This window comes from Tupaia chinensis, unplaced genomic scaffold (assembly GCF_000334495.1).
Source record: "Tupaia chinensis unplaced genomic scaffold, TupChi_1.0 Scaffold149011_1, whole genome shotgun sequence".
Taxonomy (NCBI): Eukaryota; Metazoa; Chordata; class Mammalia; order Scandentia; family Tupaiidae; genus Tupaia; species Tupaia belangeri.
Window position 1 is genome coordinate 234,201 of NW_006208857.1, and position 10,994 is coordinate 245,194.

Consider the following 10,994-nt stretch of genomic DNA (forward strand, 5'->3'; position numbering starts at 1 on the left):
TTTCTCTGTCTCTTTCAGGTCAAACTTTAAAAAATAATAATGATGAATAATATTAAATTAATTCATTATTTAAGAAAAGATTGTAAACAGCCAATTCTAAATGGACTTCTCAATGAGGCTCCCATATGTTTAGAGTTTCAAAAGCAAAGCATGGTGCCTTGTGTTGATGATCTCATGCTAATCCACAACAGGCAGTGACTCTCCGTTGGGAGAAAATAGGAAAACGGACTTCCTTCTTGTCATGACAAGCAGCCCTTGACTTAGCAGCTCTCTCCTTCTAGGACCCTTCTATGGTTCTGAGGTCTTGATGGAGAATAAGGGGAATCAGACAGAATTCCATTATAAACATGCTTTATTGTAGATAGTGAAGACTGAGAAGATAAAGTAAATGGAATTTGAACAGGTAAAGAGGAAACAAAAAATAAATGTATCCTTGTAGAAGAGTATGCAAATCATTATAACATGGGAATTCAGGGGAGAGGACCCCACAGACTCAGTCAATGACTGAATGACCAACATAGTTCAGTGGTCAAACTTCATCTCGAGTCAAAGACTGTTAAATGCATACTCAGATCTTCTCTCAGCCATGGTGAAATAATGAACGTACAGTGAGGAACCGACAGCGGTGGGCTGGTGCTACCCCTTAGACAGCCCAAGGCATGTGTATGGGTTAGTCCTTACTGGGGCTACCATTGTCCTGCATAGTCTTCCTTATCCAGTCAACATAATTCTGTACCCGTGTGTAGATCCCGTAGGTCCCACACTGAAATCCAAAGGACATCAGGCCAGCTGCATAATATTTGGGGTCCTCTTCATTGGGGTCCTGTACAGCAAAAGCCCCACCAGCGTCCCCTTGACAGCTATCAACACCCTTCTCTCCGCCAGCACAGATCATGTTATGAGTAAAAACAAAGCTACTTACATCCACTCTGGAATCTTTCCCTTTCCACTCTTGGCACTTTGCTAAAGGAGCTACAGGTAACTTGGCTGCTCTGAGCTTAATAACAATGTCTCTAAGCTCTGATTTGCCCCAGCCTGAGATTATTCCTAAGGTACCCACTGAAGGGCTGTATTCTGAGGAGGAGCCTGGCAGGCAGATGGGAGAGACGCTGGGTCCCATTTTCACTGGCTCTTTCAGTTGCACCAGCGCAATGTCATTGTCAAAATTCGTCCTTATGTCTGTATTATCCAGCACTTGCCAGCCCGGATGAATGAACACACGCTCGGCAGTGAGCATCTGGGCTTTGAGCAGCTTCGAGGTCTGCACCGAAGAGGATCCAACGTACATCACTGGATTTTGGTTTCCCTCCACAACATGAGCAGCCGTCAGCACCCAGTACTCATCAATGAGGGCCCCACCAGCCCGTGGGTTGGAAAAGAAGACTTGCCAGGGGAAGTGTTCAATCTTTGCCGTGATCCCTCCAAATATTCTCTGTACTCCTTTTAAGAGTTCACTAGGGACTCCACAGACTAGGAAGGAAGAAGAACAGGTGGAAGAAGCAAGAAGCAATGCAAGGGACCAGCAGTTAGCATAATGGATATGTTGCTGGACTCCCATGTGGTCGACCATGGTTCACATCCTGGACTCGGTGGCTTAAAACTCACGCCGGGCACGTGTGCGTGAGTGCCCAAGATCCCAAGAGGAGAACTGAGGATAAGGGATTGTGACATGGCCATCCCCCCTGGGTGTGATTTCTTGCTTTCTGTCTCTTTGTCTCTCTCTGTCTGTCTGGCTAGCACACGCGCCCTGTAGCAAAAACCTCTCCAAAACAAAGAAGCGATGCAAGCCTTTGCAGCTCCTCCACCCTCTCAGATGCTGGGCTCCAGCAGCTTCTGATCTAGTGTCTCACATTACCCCTAGAATGACCCAAAGCCCCACTAGAGGCAACCCCCTGAGGCTCAGCACATGAGGCCCATGACCAGACAGTACGGAGGGGGTTCCTTTCTTTGGCCTTGATTCTCACTCCCCTCCACTGGTCACAGGAGTGACCGCTTTGCCAGTTCCCAGGATAACCGACTCACAGAGGAGGTGGGCGTACCTAAGTCCTCACTGGACAGCCTGGATGGATCCTGAGTCGGGCTTAAAGGACTTGGGACTCAGACAGACCTGGGGTCAAAGACTGTCCCTGCCACTTCCTAACTCTGCAAACTGGCACTCAACTCACTCAGCTGCAGAGTGGGATGACTGACCGCAGGGCTGTTACGAGGACGTGAATGAGACAATAAAGGCTCTAATGACCTGTCGTCACTACCAGGACCTCGGTATGTTTACGCGTGTGCCCTAGTGCCACCCCCTACTCTGCTCTGACATCCCCTCAACCCTCGTGTCTTTTCTTCCCCTTCATCTTGCTGCCATGCTGACTTTTCATGTAGTAACTCGGCTCTTACTAGACCTTTGTCCCCTTGCTACATCTCCAGAACCAGACCCAGGTACCCCAACCCCGGCACCAGCTGGAACAGGCTGACTCACCTATCTCCATTCTCAGCCTGAGTCACTGCAGGTAAGGCAGTTCCCCAAACCTCAGCAGGCCCACAGCCCAGTGACACCACCACCTCACGGAGATGCACGCAGGGAGGACCACACTGTCCTGTCCTTCCCCAGGGGATTCCTGCTACTCTCAGAGGTGACGCCCACTTCCACTCACGTGACCTGAACTTGGTCTCTGCCCACCCTGTGCCCTGATTACCTGGAACACATTTCGGCAGCTCTGTGCCCAGCACCTCGTTCACCCAGGTTCCGTTAGCAGAGCAGCGATACTCCCCTGGAAGGGCACAGGGGCACAGGTCACACCCCCACACCTGCCCTCTTCCATCCCCTGTCACTCAGAGCCTCGGCTCCGCACAGGTGCGTGGGAGACCACGGGTCTTGTTCTCCCCAAATAATATCTCAGGCTTCCATCCCACCAAGGGAGGGGGAGGAAAGTCTCCAAAGCAAAAAGGAGAGGGTTATGGTGGAGATAGCAAAGTGCCTCTGGTGGGAAATGTAAACAAACTCAAGGAAAATAAAAAGCGCTATGGTGGGACATATTGCATCTCTTCCAGGTCTTTGCACCTCATTGCCAAGACCTCTACATCAAGAAAGCCAGTCATTATAGCATGGTGACTTAGAGCTAGGAGTGTCACTTCTGCAAGTTTACATGAAATAATGGTCAAGATTAAATAGCCATAAAAAATGGGCATTGTGGAGCAGGCAGGTGGCATGGTTCATGCACTGGAATCCTACATGGCTGACCATGGTTTGAGTCCCAGACCTGGCGGCATGAAAATCACACCATGCACGAGTGCATGCATGCCCACAGTCCTGAAAAGGATGGAGGAGGAGGGACTGAAGTATGGCCATCCCCAGGTGAGTGACTTCTCTCTTTCCACTCTGTCTCCCTCTGGCAAGCACTGGTTTTGTCCCTATGGCAAAAACCAAACAGAAAAAGGAAAAGGAAATGGATATTGTACAGGAATTCCTGTTGTACCTGCGAAGCTGAGCTGATGACCTCTAAGGTTTCTCAAGAACGATTCTAGAAAACCCACCCCACCCCATAGGAAATTATATCCATAGACTAAGCCAAGAGAATGAACCATGTCACCCCCTTTCCTCATTTCTCTCCAAACTCCAACCCAGAAAGATGGTGCTATTCACTTCCCAAGATGTTCTTACTCTTTTCTCTCTCTTTTCTCTAGCAGAAGAAACCCACCTCCTCTTTCATCTTCCATGGCGTAATATTTCTCTTCACACGTGTAGTGAGTGACAGAGCCAAATAAGGTACTTTCTGGATTCTCAACTTTACCATTCGGAATAGATTCAGGAGCACCACAGTCCACAGCTACAAGAGAAAGGCAGGATACTGATGACAGGACAGTGGCCTCCTCCCAGGAAGAGTCCTGGGTCGATTCCAGCCTCGGTCCTTCCCCACCTCGTCCTCACAACCACCCTGGGATAAATCTGCCCACAGCAGCCTGTCGGTACCGTCTCCCCCACTGGCATCATGTAAACTCTCCAGAATACCGAGATTCCCGATTTGGAAGGCCCCTTACAGCTACAACTAAGAACCTGATGCTCAGTGGTTTGCTGAAGCCCATGGGAAGCCAGAAAGAAGCCACACGGGGCTCTTCACTCTGCAAATCCCACACCCCCTGTTGTAGGAAGAATCTTGCCAGTCTAGCTTGCCTGCACGAGAGCCGGACTAACACTAGAAAAGCATCCATGACTGGCTTCCCTTCAAAAACCCAACCTACTCTCCCACAAGCCTCAGAGAAAACTATGTATTTAAATTTTCATGTGCTGATCTTTGAAATCTCTTTGGAAGGAAAAAGAGATCCACTTTGAAGAGAAACATACGTTGACATTTCAGTTTGGAATGGCTCCACTTTCCATTGCTTTGACAAGTAGAATAGAAAAAGGTTGAACCAACTTTTCCCTGAAAAATAATGGACATCACCATTAGAACATAAAGAAGTATATGAGAGATCACAAGTGAAAAAAAATCAATTTTGGCTTTGGTTCAATGAAAAGAAGAACAAGAAGCTGAGACATCTTAGAAGAACAACCTAGTTGCTGGGGCCAGGGGACAGTTCCCTTTGACCAGGAAGACTACGGGCAGGAAGAGAATGCCAGACCAGCCAAGGAGCTCCGGGACTCACAGGAAACACTAAAGATCTCGGACCGTTCTGCTTATGGGAAAGCTATAAATATCTGGATCAGGCAAGCACAGGAGGTAAATGACGAGACAATTTCACGAGCTCGTCCTGATCTGGGGTAAGGGACAAGGGACAAAACCAGAGGCTACTTTACCTCCACAACTTCAAACCCATCCACACAGGAAATCTTCACCACGTCTTTGTACACGTATTTTGCCCTCTCTGGCTCCCAGATAGAATTGGCAGTGACTTCCTTAGGACAGGGGATTGCTGGGAAAGGACAAAAGCAGGGACAGGAAAAAGTTAACCATTGGAGATTCTGTTCTAGCTACATCATTGTCATACTGGCCAAACCGCTTGGTTGTCCTCAGTCCCGATGCCTAGCATCCCAATATGGCAGGTCTCAGATGTAACATAGTATATTAACAATTACCCCCAAATCACCGCATCCGTGGGTCTAGCTGAAGGGTTACTAGAGGTTGGAGCACTGGAAGAAGCACGGACAGACGTAGATCTTCCTGAGGAATTGAGTATCTGAGGATTCTGTCCGTACAACAACCCACCTGCTTTGGCTCCACGTTGACCAGGGGCTTTGGAATCACCCATCAAAGAGGCATTTCTAGGTTACTCACGATCTCCATGGTACCGGAGTTTCCAGCCCTTTTTCTGCCCTGTCAGGTCGGTTTGGAAGATGATGCCAACGGCGTTACTCTGGGTTTCAATACTTAGAGGCCCAGGGAATCCACTACCACAGTAAGGACCAAATTGCTGATCTCCTGCAACAAACTGGAGGGAAACAAAATGAGAAAATCACAAGATAAAAACAAATAAAGGAAGTTTAAAAATGGAGGAAATAAAAAAAAAAGAAAAGAATAAATGTAATGTTTTAAGAAGAAGAAAGATAAATAAAGGTAGAAGAAATTTTATTTTGTCTTCAATAAGAATTTCATGTGAGTCAGGGTGGGTGGGAATTAACCATGTCTCACGCACAATCAAACTGTCAGGGCAGTTCCCCTCTGAATCGGCTGGTTCCACATCAAAATCTTCTCTCCGCATAGTCACCACCACTTGGAAGCCCTCCTCCAGCAGGATCTGGTATTCACACCTTGAGTTCTCCGGGTATGGGTTGGGATAATTGGGACTTGCAATCTCCCCAACCATCGTAGTGAACACGTCCCCACTGCAATTGACTGGGGGAGAAAAAGAGAAAGAGGAATCAAATACAGGGCCATGGGACCAGCAGTTAGTGTAATGGCTATGTCGCTGGACTCCCACGTAGTCGACCACGGTTCGAGTCCTGGACCCGGTTGCTTAAACTCACACCAGACATGTGTGCGTGCGTGCCCAAGATCCCAAGAGGAGAATGGAGGAGAAGGGATTGCGGCATGGCCATCCCCCCTGGGGGATGGTTAAGAACAGTCCCAGGTCGACTCCTGACGGCCACATGTCTGTCTCTCTTCCCCAGCTGACTGACTTTTTCCTGTAGACTCAGCTTCCTCCCAGCCTCCTCAGTTTTGGGGTAAGCTAGAATAGGATGCAAGTGAAGGTTGTGCCTCGTCAAAACGGGAAGGATGGACAAAGCCCTTTCTGAGGCTTCAATCCACTTCAAGCCCCAGGGAACATAAACCTATCTTGATACCACACTCACCTCCACAATTTCTCATATCGTCATGGAGAAAGTACTCTGGGGGACAGGAGCAGAAGTAACCCCCCATGAAGTTGTTGCAGAAGTGGCTACAAGGGGCATCTGCAAAGTCTGTGCACTCATTCACATCTACCAAGAGAAGAGAAAGTCCGAGGTCAAGGCCACAGGCACAGAGAAGAAACGGGTACCCCACACGGGAAGGGCAAGAGTAAGTAGGAAGGCCTTGCTGCTTACACCCTCAACGAGCCCATTTCAGGACAGCCTCATCTACACGACTCTCCTGGTCTATCATTCCGGAGTGTGCCCTCCCACGGCACGGCTCTGAGGGGGCTTTCAATGACAGGGACCCTTGGTTTCTCTTGCATTGAGAGCATTTCAGCTCCAGAGACCGCACTCTGCAGGATGACCATCACAATGAGTGTGAATCACGAGCACACTCACTCAGTACAAAGCTGGTGCCTCTGCCGTGTCTGAAGAGCAGTCTGGACTTATGAGATGTTTTCACTTCATTTTCAATTAGAGGTAGAGACAGAGGCACCCAGAACTGGAAGGGTCAAACACCACACGGCGAATAGGTTTGAATACCACATCTTCCTCTGGTTTTCTATAGGGCATGTGTGCTCACTGGAAAGGGAGATATACAGAAAAACACTCCTCCCTCCAGAGGGGCAATTAGAGGTAGAGACAGAGGCACCCAGAACTGGAAGGCTCGAACACCACATGGTGAATAGATTTGAATACCACGTCTTCCTCTGGTTTTCTATAGGGCATGTGCTCACTGGAAAGGGAGATATACAGAAAAACACTCCTCCCTCCAGAGGGGATGGCCATACTGCAATTTCTTCTTCATTCTCCTCTCAGGATTTTGGGCGTGCACTCACACATGTCTGGTTTTTTAAGCCACTGGGCCTAGGACTCAAACGCACTCACACATGTCTGGTGTGTTTTTTAAGCCACTGGGCCTAGGACTCAAACTGTGAAGTTGGCCAAGGGGGGTCCAGTCTCACTAACCACCATGCCACCAGCTTGCCCTAAATATGGTACATGTCTCGTGTGATTCTAGGCAAGTTATTCACTATCCCAGTTCTCACTTACATATCTTTCTGTGGAGATAATAATCTCTCCCTTGAAGTGTTCAGGAGATGATTATGTTCACACAGTGACTGATACAGTGACTAATTTATAGTAGCTCCCAAGACTATTTACTATCTTTTTTTTTTTTTTTTGAGAGGGTTTTTTGTTTGTTTGTTTGTTTGTTTGCATTTTTTGCTATAGGGCACATGCACTCGCCAGACAGAGAGACAGAGAGATAGAATGCAAGAAATCATCCCCCAGGGGGGATGGCCACACCACAATCCTTTCTCCTCCATTCTCCTTCTGGGATCTTGGGCACGCACGCACATGCGCCCGGTGTGAGTTTAAGCCCCCGGGTCCAGGATGTGAACCACGGTCAACTACGTGGGAATCCAGTGACATAGCCATTACACCAACTGCTGGTCCCACTATTTATTATCTATTTATTATCTATTACCACCATTATCATCATCACCATGAAAATATGATTGATCATGTGTTTGAATTTTACCAAGGTGATTCACGGAGTGACCCAAGCCAAGTCACCACTTTGTAAAAGCTATAAGCACAATCTGCATTCAGTGCATTGGTTGGTATTTTTCCTGTGTGTGTGTAGCTACAGGGTACATGCTCTCCCGAGAGAGAGAAATAGGGAAACAGAAAGCACCCCCAGGTGGCACAGCCATACTACAAGCCCTTCTCCTCTACTTTCCATTCGGAATTTGGGGCACACACTCCTGCACCCAGTGTGTTCTTCAAGCTGTCAGGTCCAGGACTCAAACCATGCAGTCATCCCTGTGAGATGCAGCTGCCTTAACTGCCATGCCACCAGCTGGACCTTGCTCCTAATCTTTTAGTGGGACCAGTGAAGCCTCTACGTCATGGGGAGCCTTACCTACAGCAACGTAGTATGCTGCAAACCCAGTAAAGCGCTCTTCATTGGAGAAGTCTGACTTAAAAATCACCCGGAGTTTATTGTATGGGACTTGGAACTCTTCCACAACTGGGGAGTTGGGACTCTTGCTGGTCCTCTGTCCACAGAGTTTCCCTTCTTCAACGTCCCCTGACATTATCTATGAAGGGAGTTGGGAAGGTTAAAAGAATGGATGGGCGTGAAGGTGAGAGAAAAGAGACAGAAGGAGTGGAACAGCTCCAGGGACTACCTGACTGCAGTCACTGTGTGCCTGTGGCACAGCCTCCTACATCCTTCTCAGTCCACCACCCCGCCCTGGCCTTCCAGCTCCGTTTTCTTCCCTGAGCTTACAGTGTACCTGCACTGAGTCATAGGCACAGTTCTCGGACAGCTCCATGTCCAGGTGGGTGAAGTAGAGGTGGATCCCGTAGCCTTCGGGCACTTCGATATCCCAGGATTTCTCTATCTCATTGGGGTACACCTGAGGATAGTTAGGGGACAGGATCTCCCCGTACATGGTGGGTTCAGCACAGACCCGTGCCAAGAGGGAAAATAGGACAATGCACCTGAAAAAGACAAAAACAAAAAGGCATGGAGACATGTGTGCCAGGTACCCGCAGCCAAGGCAGAGCTCTGGCATCTGTCACAGGGAGAAGGAGGCCGTGGGGAGCAGAGGGGTACCCAGCAGGTAATGGAGGAGAATCTTAGACTGGAACAGAAAGGCCGGAGTCAAAACAAAAGCCGGGCTTCAGATCTGAGCCCTTGTCTTGAGAAGATGTAGGGATGGTGTCCAAGCCCACCTGTGTGGACCCTCACCACTCACCTCATCTCTGCCGACCTGTCCACCCCGGGCTGCTCTTGGTCCTGGCCGTCTGCACCTCTGGACTTTGGAGCTGAGCGGGCTGCAGGCCTGGCTGTACTGGTCTGACAAACACAGGCACCTGCTTTGGTGCTGGGGGGTCACCAGGGCACGGTGTCACCTTCGTAAGAACAGCGCACGGGTTAGTCAGAGCCAGATCACCACCGCCGTTTGGCTCTCACACCCCCTGGTCCCCCACGACTAGCTGTCGAGACTGGGACTGAACCTCGCTCTCCCCCACTGCTTCTCTGACCTTCTCTGAGTTCCCCCCAAAGGGAAGAGTCATTTCTCCCAGTTTCCTTCGTCCTCTGTTCTCCTGCGTCCCTCACCCCGACTCTACCAGTGTCTCCCCTGCCCTCACAGAACGATATCCCCATCTCCACGTGGAACTTGGGGTCTTGTTTGTTTTAATTTGCCAGAGGGCACATGCTCTCACCAGACGAGGCAGAGCGAGTGAGGGGAAAGAAAGCTTGCCGGTCCCTGCCATCCCTCCCCTCTACCCTCTGCTCAGGGTCCTGGGCAGGCAAGCACAGGCACTGATGCGTATTCGAGCTGCCGTTTCCAGAACTCAGACCACGCAGCCCACCACGTGGAATCCGGCTACCTCAACCACCTGGAGTCCCCAGGAGTCTCTGCCCATGGTGACCATCACCCTAGGACAAGTCTCTTCCTATTTCACAAAGAGCCCCCTGTCCCAGCCAGCCTCTCTGGGATGTTCATTCTTACGTTTATTTCTGCTGTTGCTCCCAAGGGCCATGATGGGATGAGCAGCTTGTAGCAGAGAACTGCAGACGGCTTGGAAGAAGTGGTCTAAAAAGGCCAGGGCCAGCCTCTCACACAGGGCCGTGTGGGGACAGCTGGGTGACAAGAAATGAAGAGGAAAGGAAAGGTAGGGAAGGAAATGCCCTCCATTAATTTTCCAGGATTTCTTTATGGAGTTTCCTTTTACTTCCTTTTTCCTTTACTAAAGAGACAAAACACCGTCCCACAATTTCTAGAAAACTCTTGCCAAGCTTGTTTTGAATCCTAAGAGCAAGACGGAGTGAAGTAGGGGATCAAGGTCAATCTGAGAAATAAATAGTTGTCAGTAGTCCAACTTTATTCTCCTCTTCGCAGCCCCCGTCTTTGCCCCAAACCTTCCCAGGTGAGTTTTCTGCCTTTCTTCTTTTCTCATCAAAACTCTGCTCTTCATTTTTAAGGTTTTACCTTCAAAGGCTGATGGGAGGCGCTCTCCTGCCAGGAGCTTGCTGGACGACACTGCAGGCTCCCAGGGCCGGCACCAGGCCTTGACGCTCCCTCTGCAGGAACCTCCAGCCAGCCTCCCTGCCCTGGTTCTGTTCTTCTGATCCCCTGTCTGTGTGTGCATGTCCGAAATCCCCTGATCTAAACAGAGAGGAGTCTGGGAGACCACGGCCTAGGGAAAGGGGAACTCAGCCTTGATCCTGGAGCTCCCTCTGCTTTTGAAACAAGAAATGCAGCCTCCTCCCAGGCTGAGATCCCTCCATCCCGGAGTACGGAGTACAAGGGAGAAAGAAGGAACAGGGGAATTACACCGATTGCCTAATGCCCTTTTTCAGCCAAAGGGTGTGTTTCAGAGTTTTCGGGGAAGTCAGGTGACTTGTGGAAAAAGGAGGAGATTGATACTGAGGGGAAGAAGCCAAACCCAGAAAGTCCAGCCCCCCAGCTATGTCCAAACCGTAAACAGAAAGAGTAGTATCTTAATAGGCTTTAACGTGAGTAGGTAGACGAGCCCTGAGTTCATGTGGGGGCGATGCTTTTACATGTCCTAAAATCTGCTCGCTTTGCCAAGCATCTGAACTCCAGCCATCCATCAAGCCCTAGTTCAGATACCCAGCATCCCTGATCCATAA

General features: G+C 49.5%; 1 protein-coding gene and 1 long non-coding RNA gene across 2 annotated transcripts; one reads left to right on the forward strand and one right to left on the reverse strand.

Annotated features, from left to right (window-relative positions):
• Window positions 1–334: 334 nt before the first annotated feature.
• LOC102496444 (complement C1s subcomponent) lies at window positions 335–10,636 on the reverse strand. The gene is made up of 13 exons (XM_006170776.3): window positions 10,330–10,636; window positions 9,850–9,980; window positions 9,088–9,244; window positions 8,623–8,830; window positions 8,247–8,424; window positions 6,281–6,406; window positions 5,623–5,822; window positions 5,265–5,418; window positions 4,787–4,902; window positions 4,334–4,412; window positions 3,690–3,818; window positions 2,688–2,762; window positions 335–1,470 (listed from the first exon to the last, which is right to left on the reverse strand). The coding sequence occupies exons 3-13, from the start codon at window positions 9,090–9,092 to the stop codon at window positions 671–673; spliced, it is 2,070 nt and encodes a 689-aa protein (XP_006170838.1). The 5' UTR covers window positions 9,093–9,244; window positions 9,850–9,980; window positions 10,330–10,636; the 3' UTR covers window positions 335–670.
• On the forward strand, window positions 6,414–7,126 carry LOC114006580 (uncharacterized). Its single transcript, XR_003548294.1, has 2 exons — window positions 6,414–6,799; window positions 6,956–7,126. It is a non-coding gene; the product is annotated as an uncharacterized LOC114006580 (long non-coding RNA).
• Window positions 10,637–10,994: the final 358 nt, after the last annotated feature.

What these genes read in the sequence shown, in the direction of transcription:
- LOC102496444 (XM_006170776.3), bottom strand. An exon ending in AGCATACTACGTTGCTGTAG is followed by an intron (nt 6,407 to 8,246) that starts GTAAGGCTCCCC and finishes TTCTCTTGGTAG; the next exon opens with ATGTGAATGAGTGCACAGAC. An exon ending in TTCCAAACTGAAATGTCAAC is followed by an intron (nt 3,819 to 4,333) that starts GTATGTTTCTCT and finishes TTTCTCTTGTAG; the next exon opens with CTGTGGACTGTGGTGCTCCT.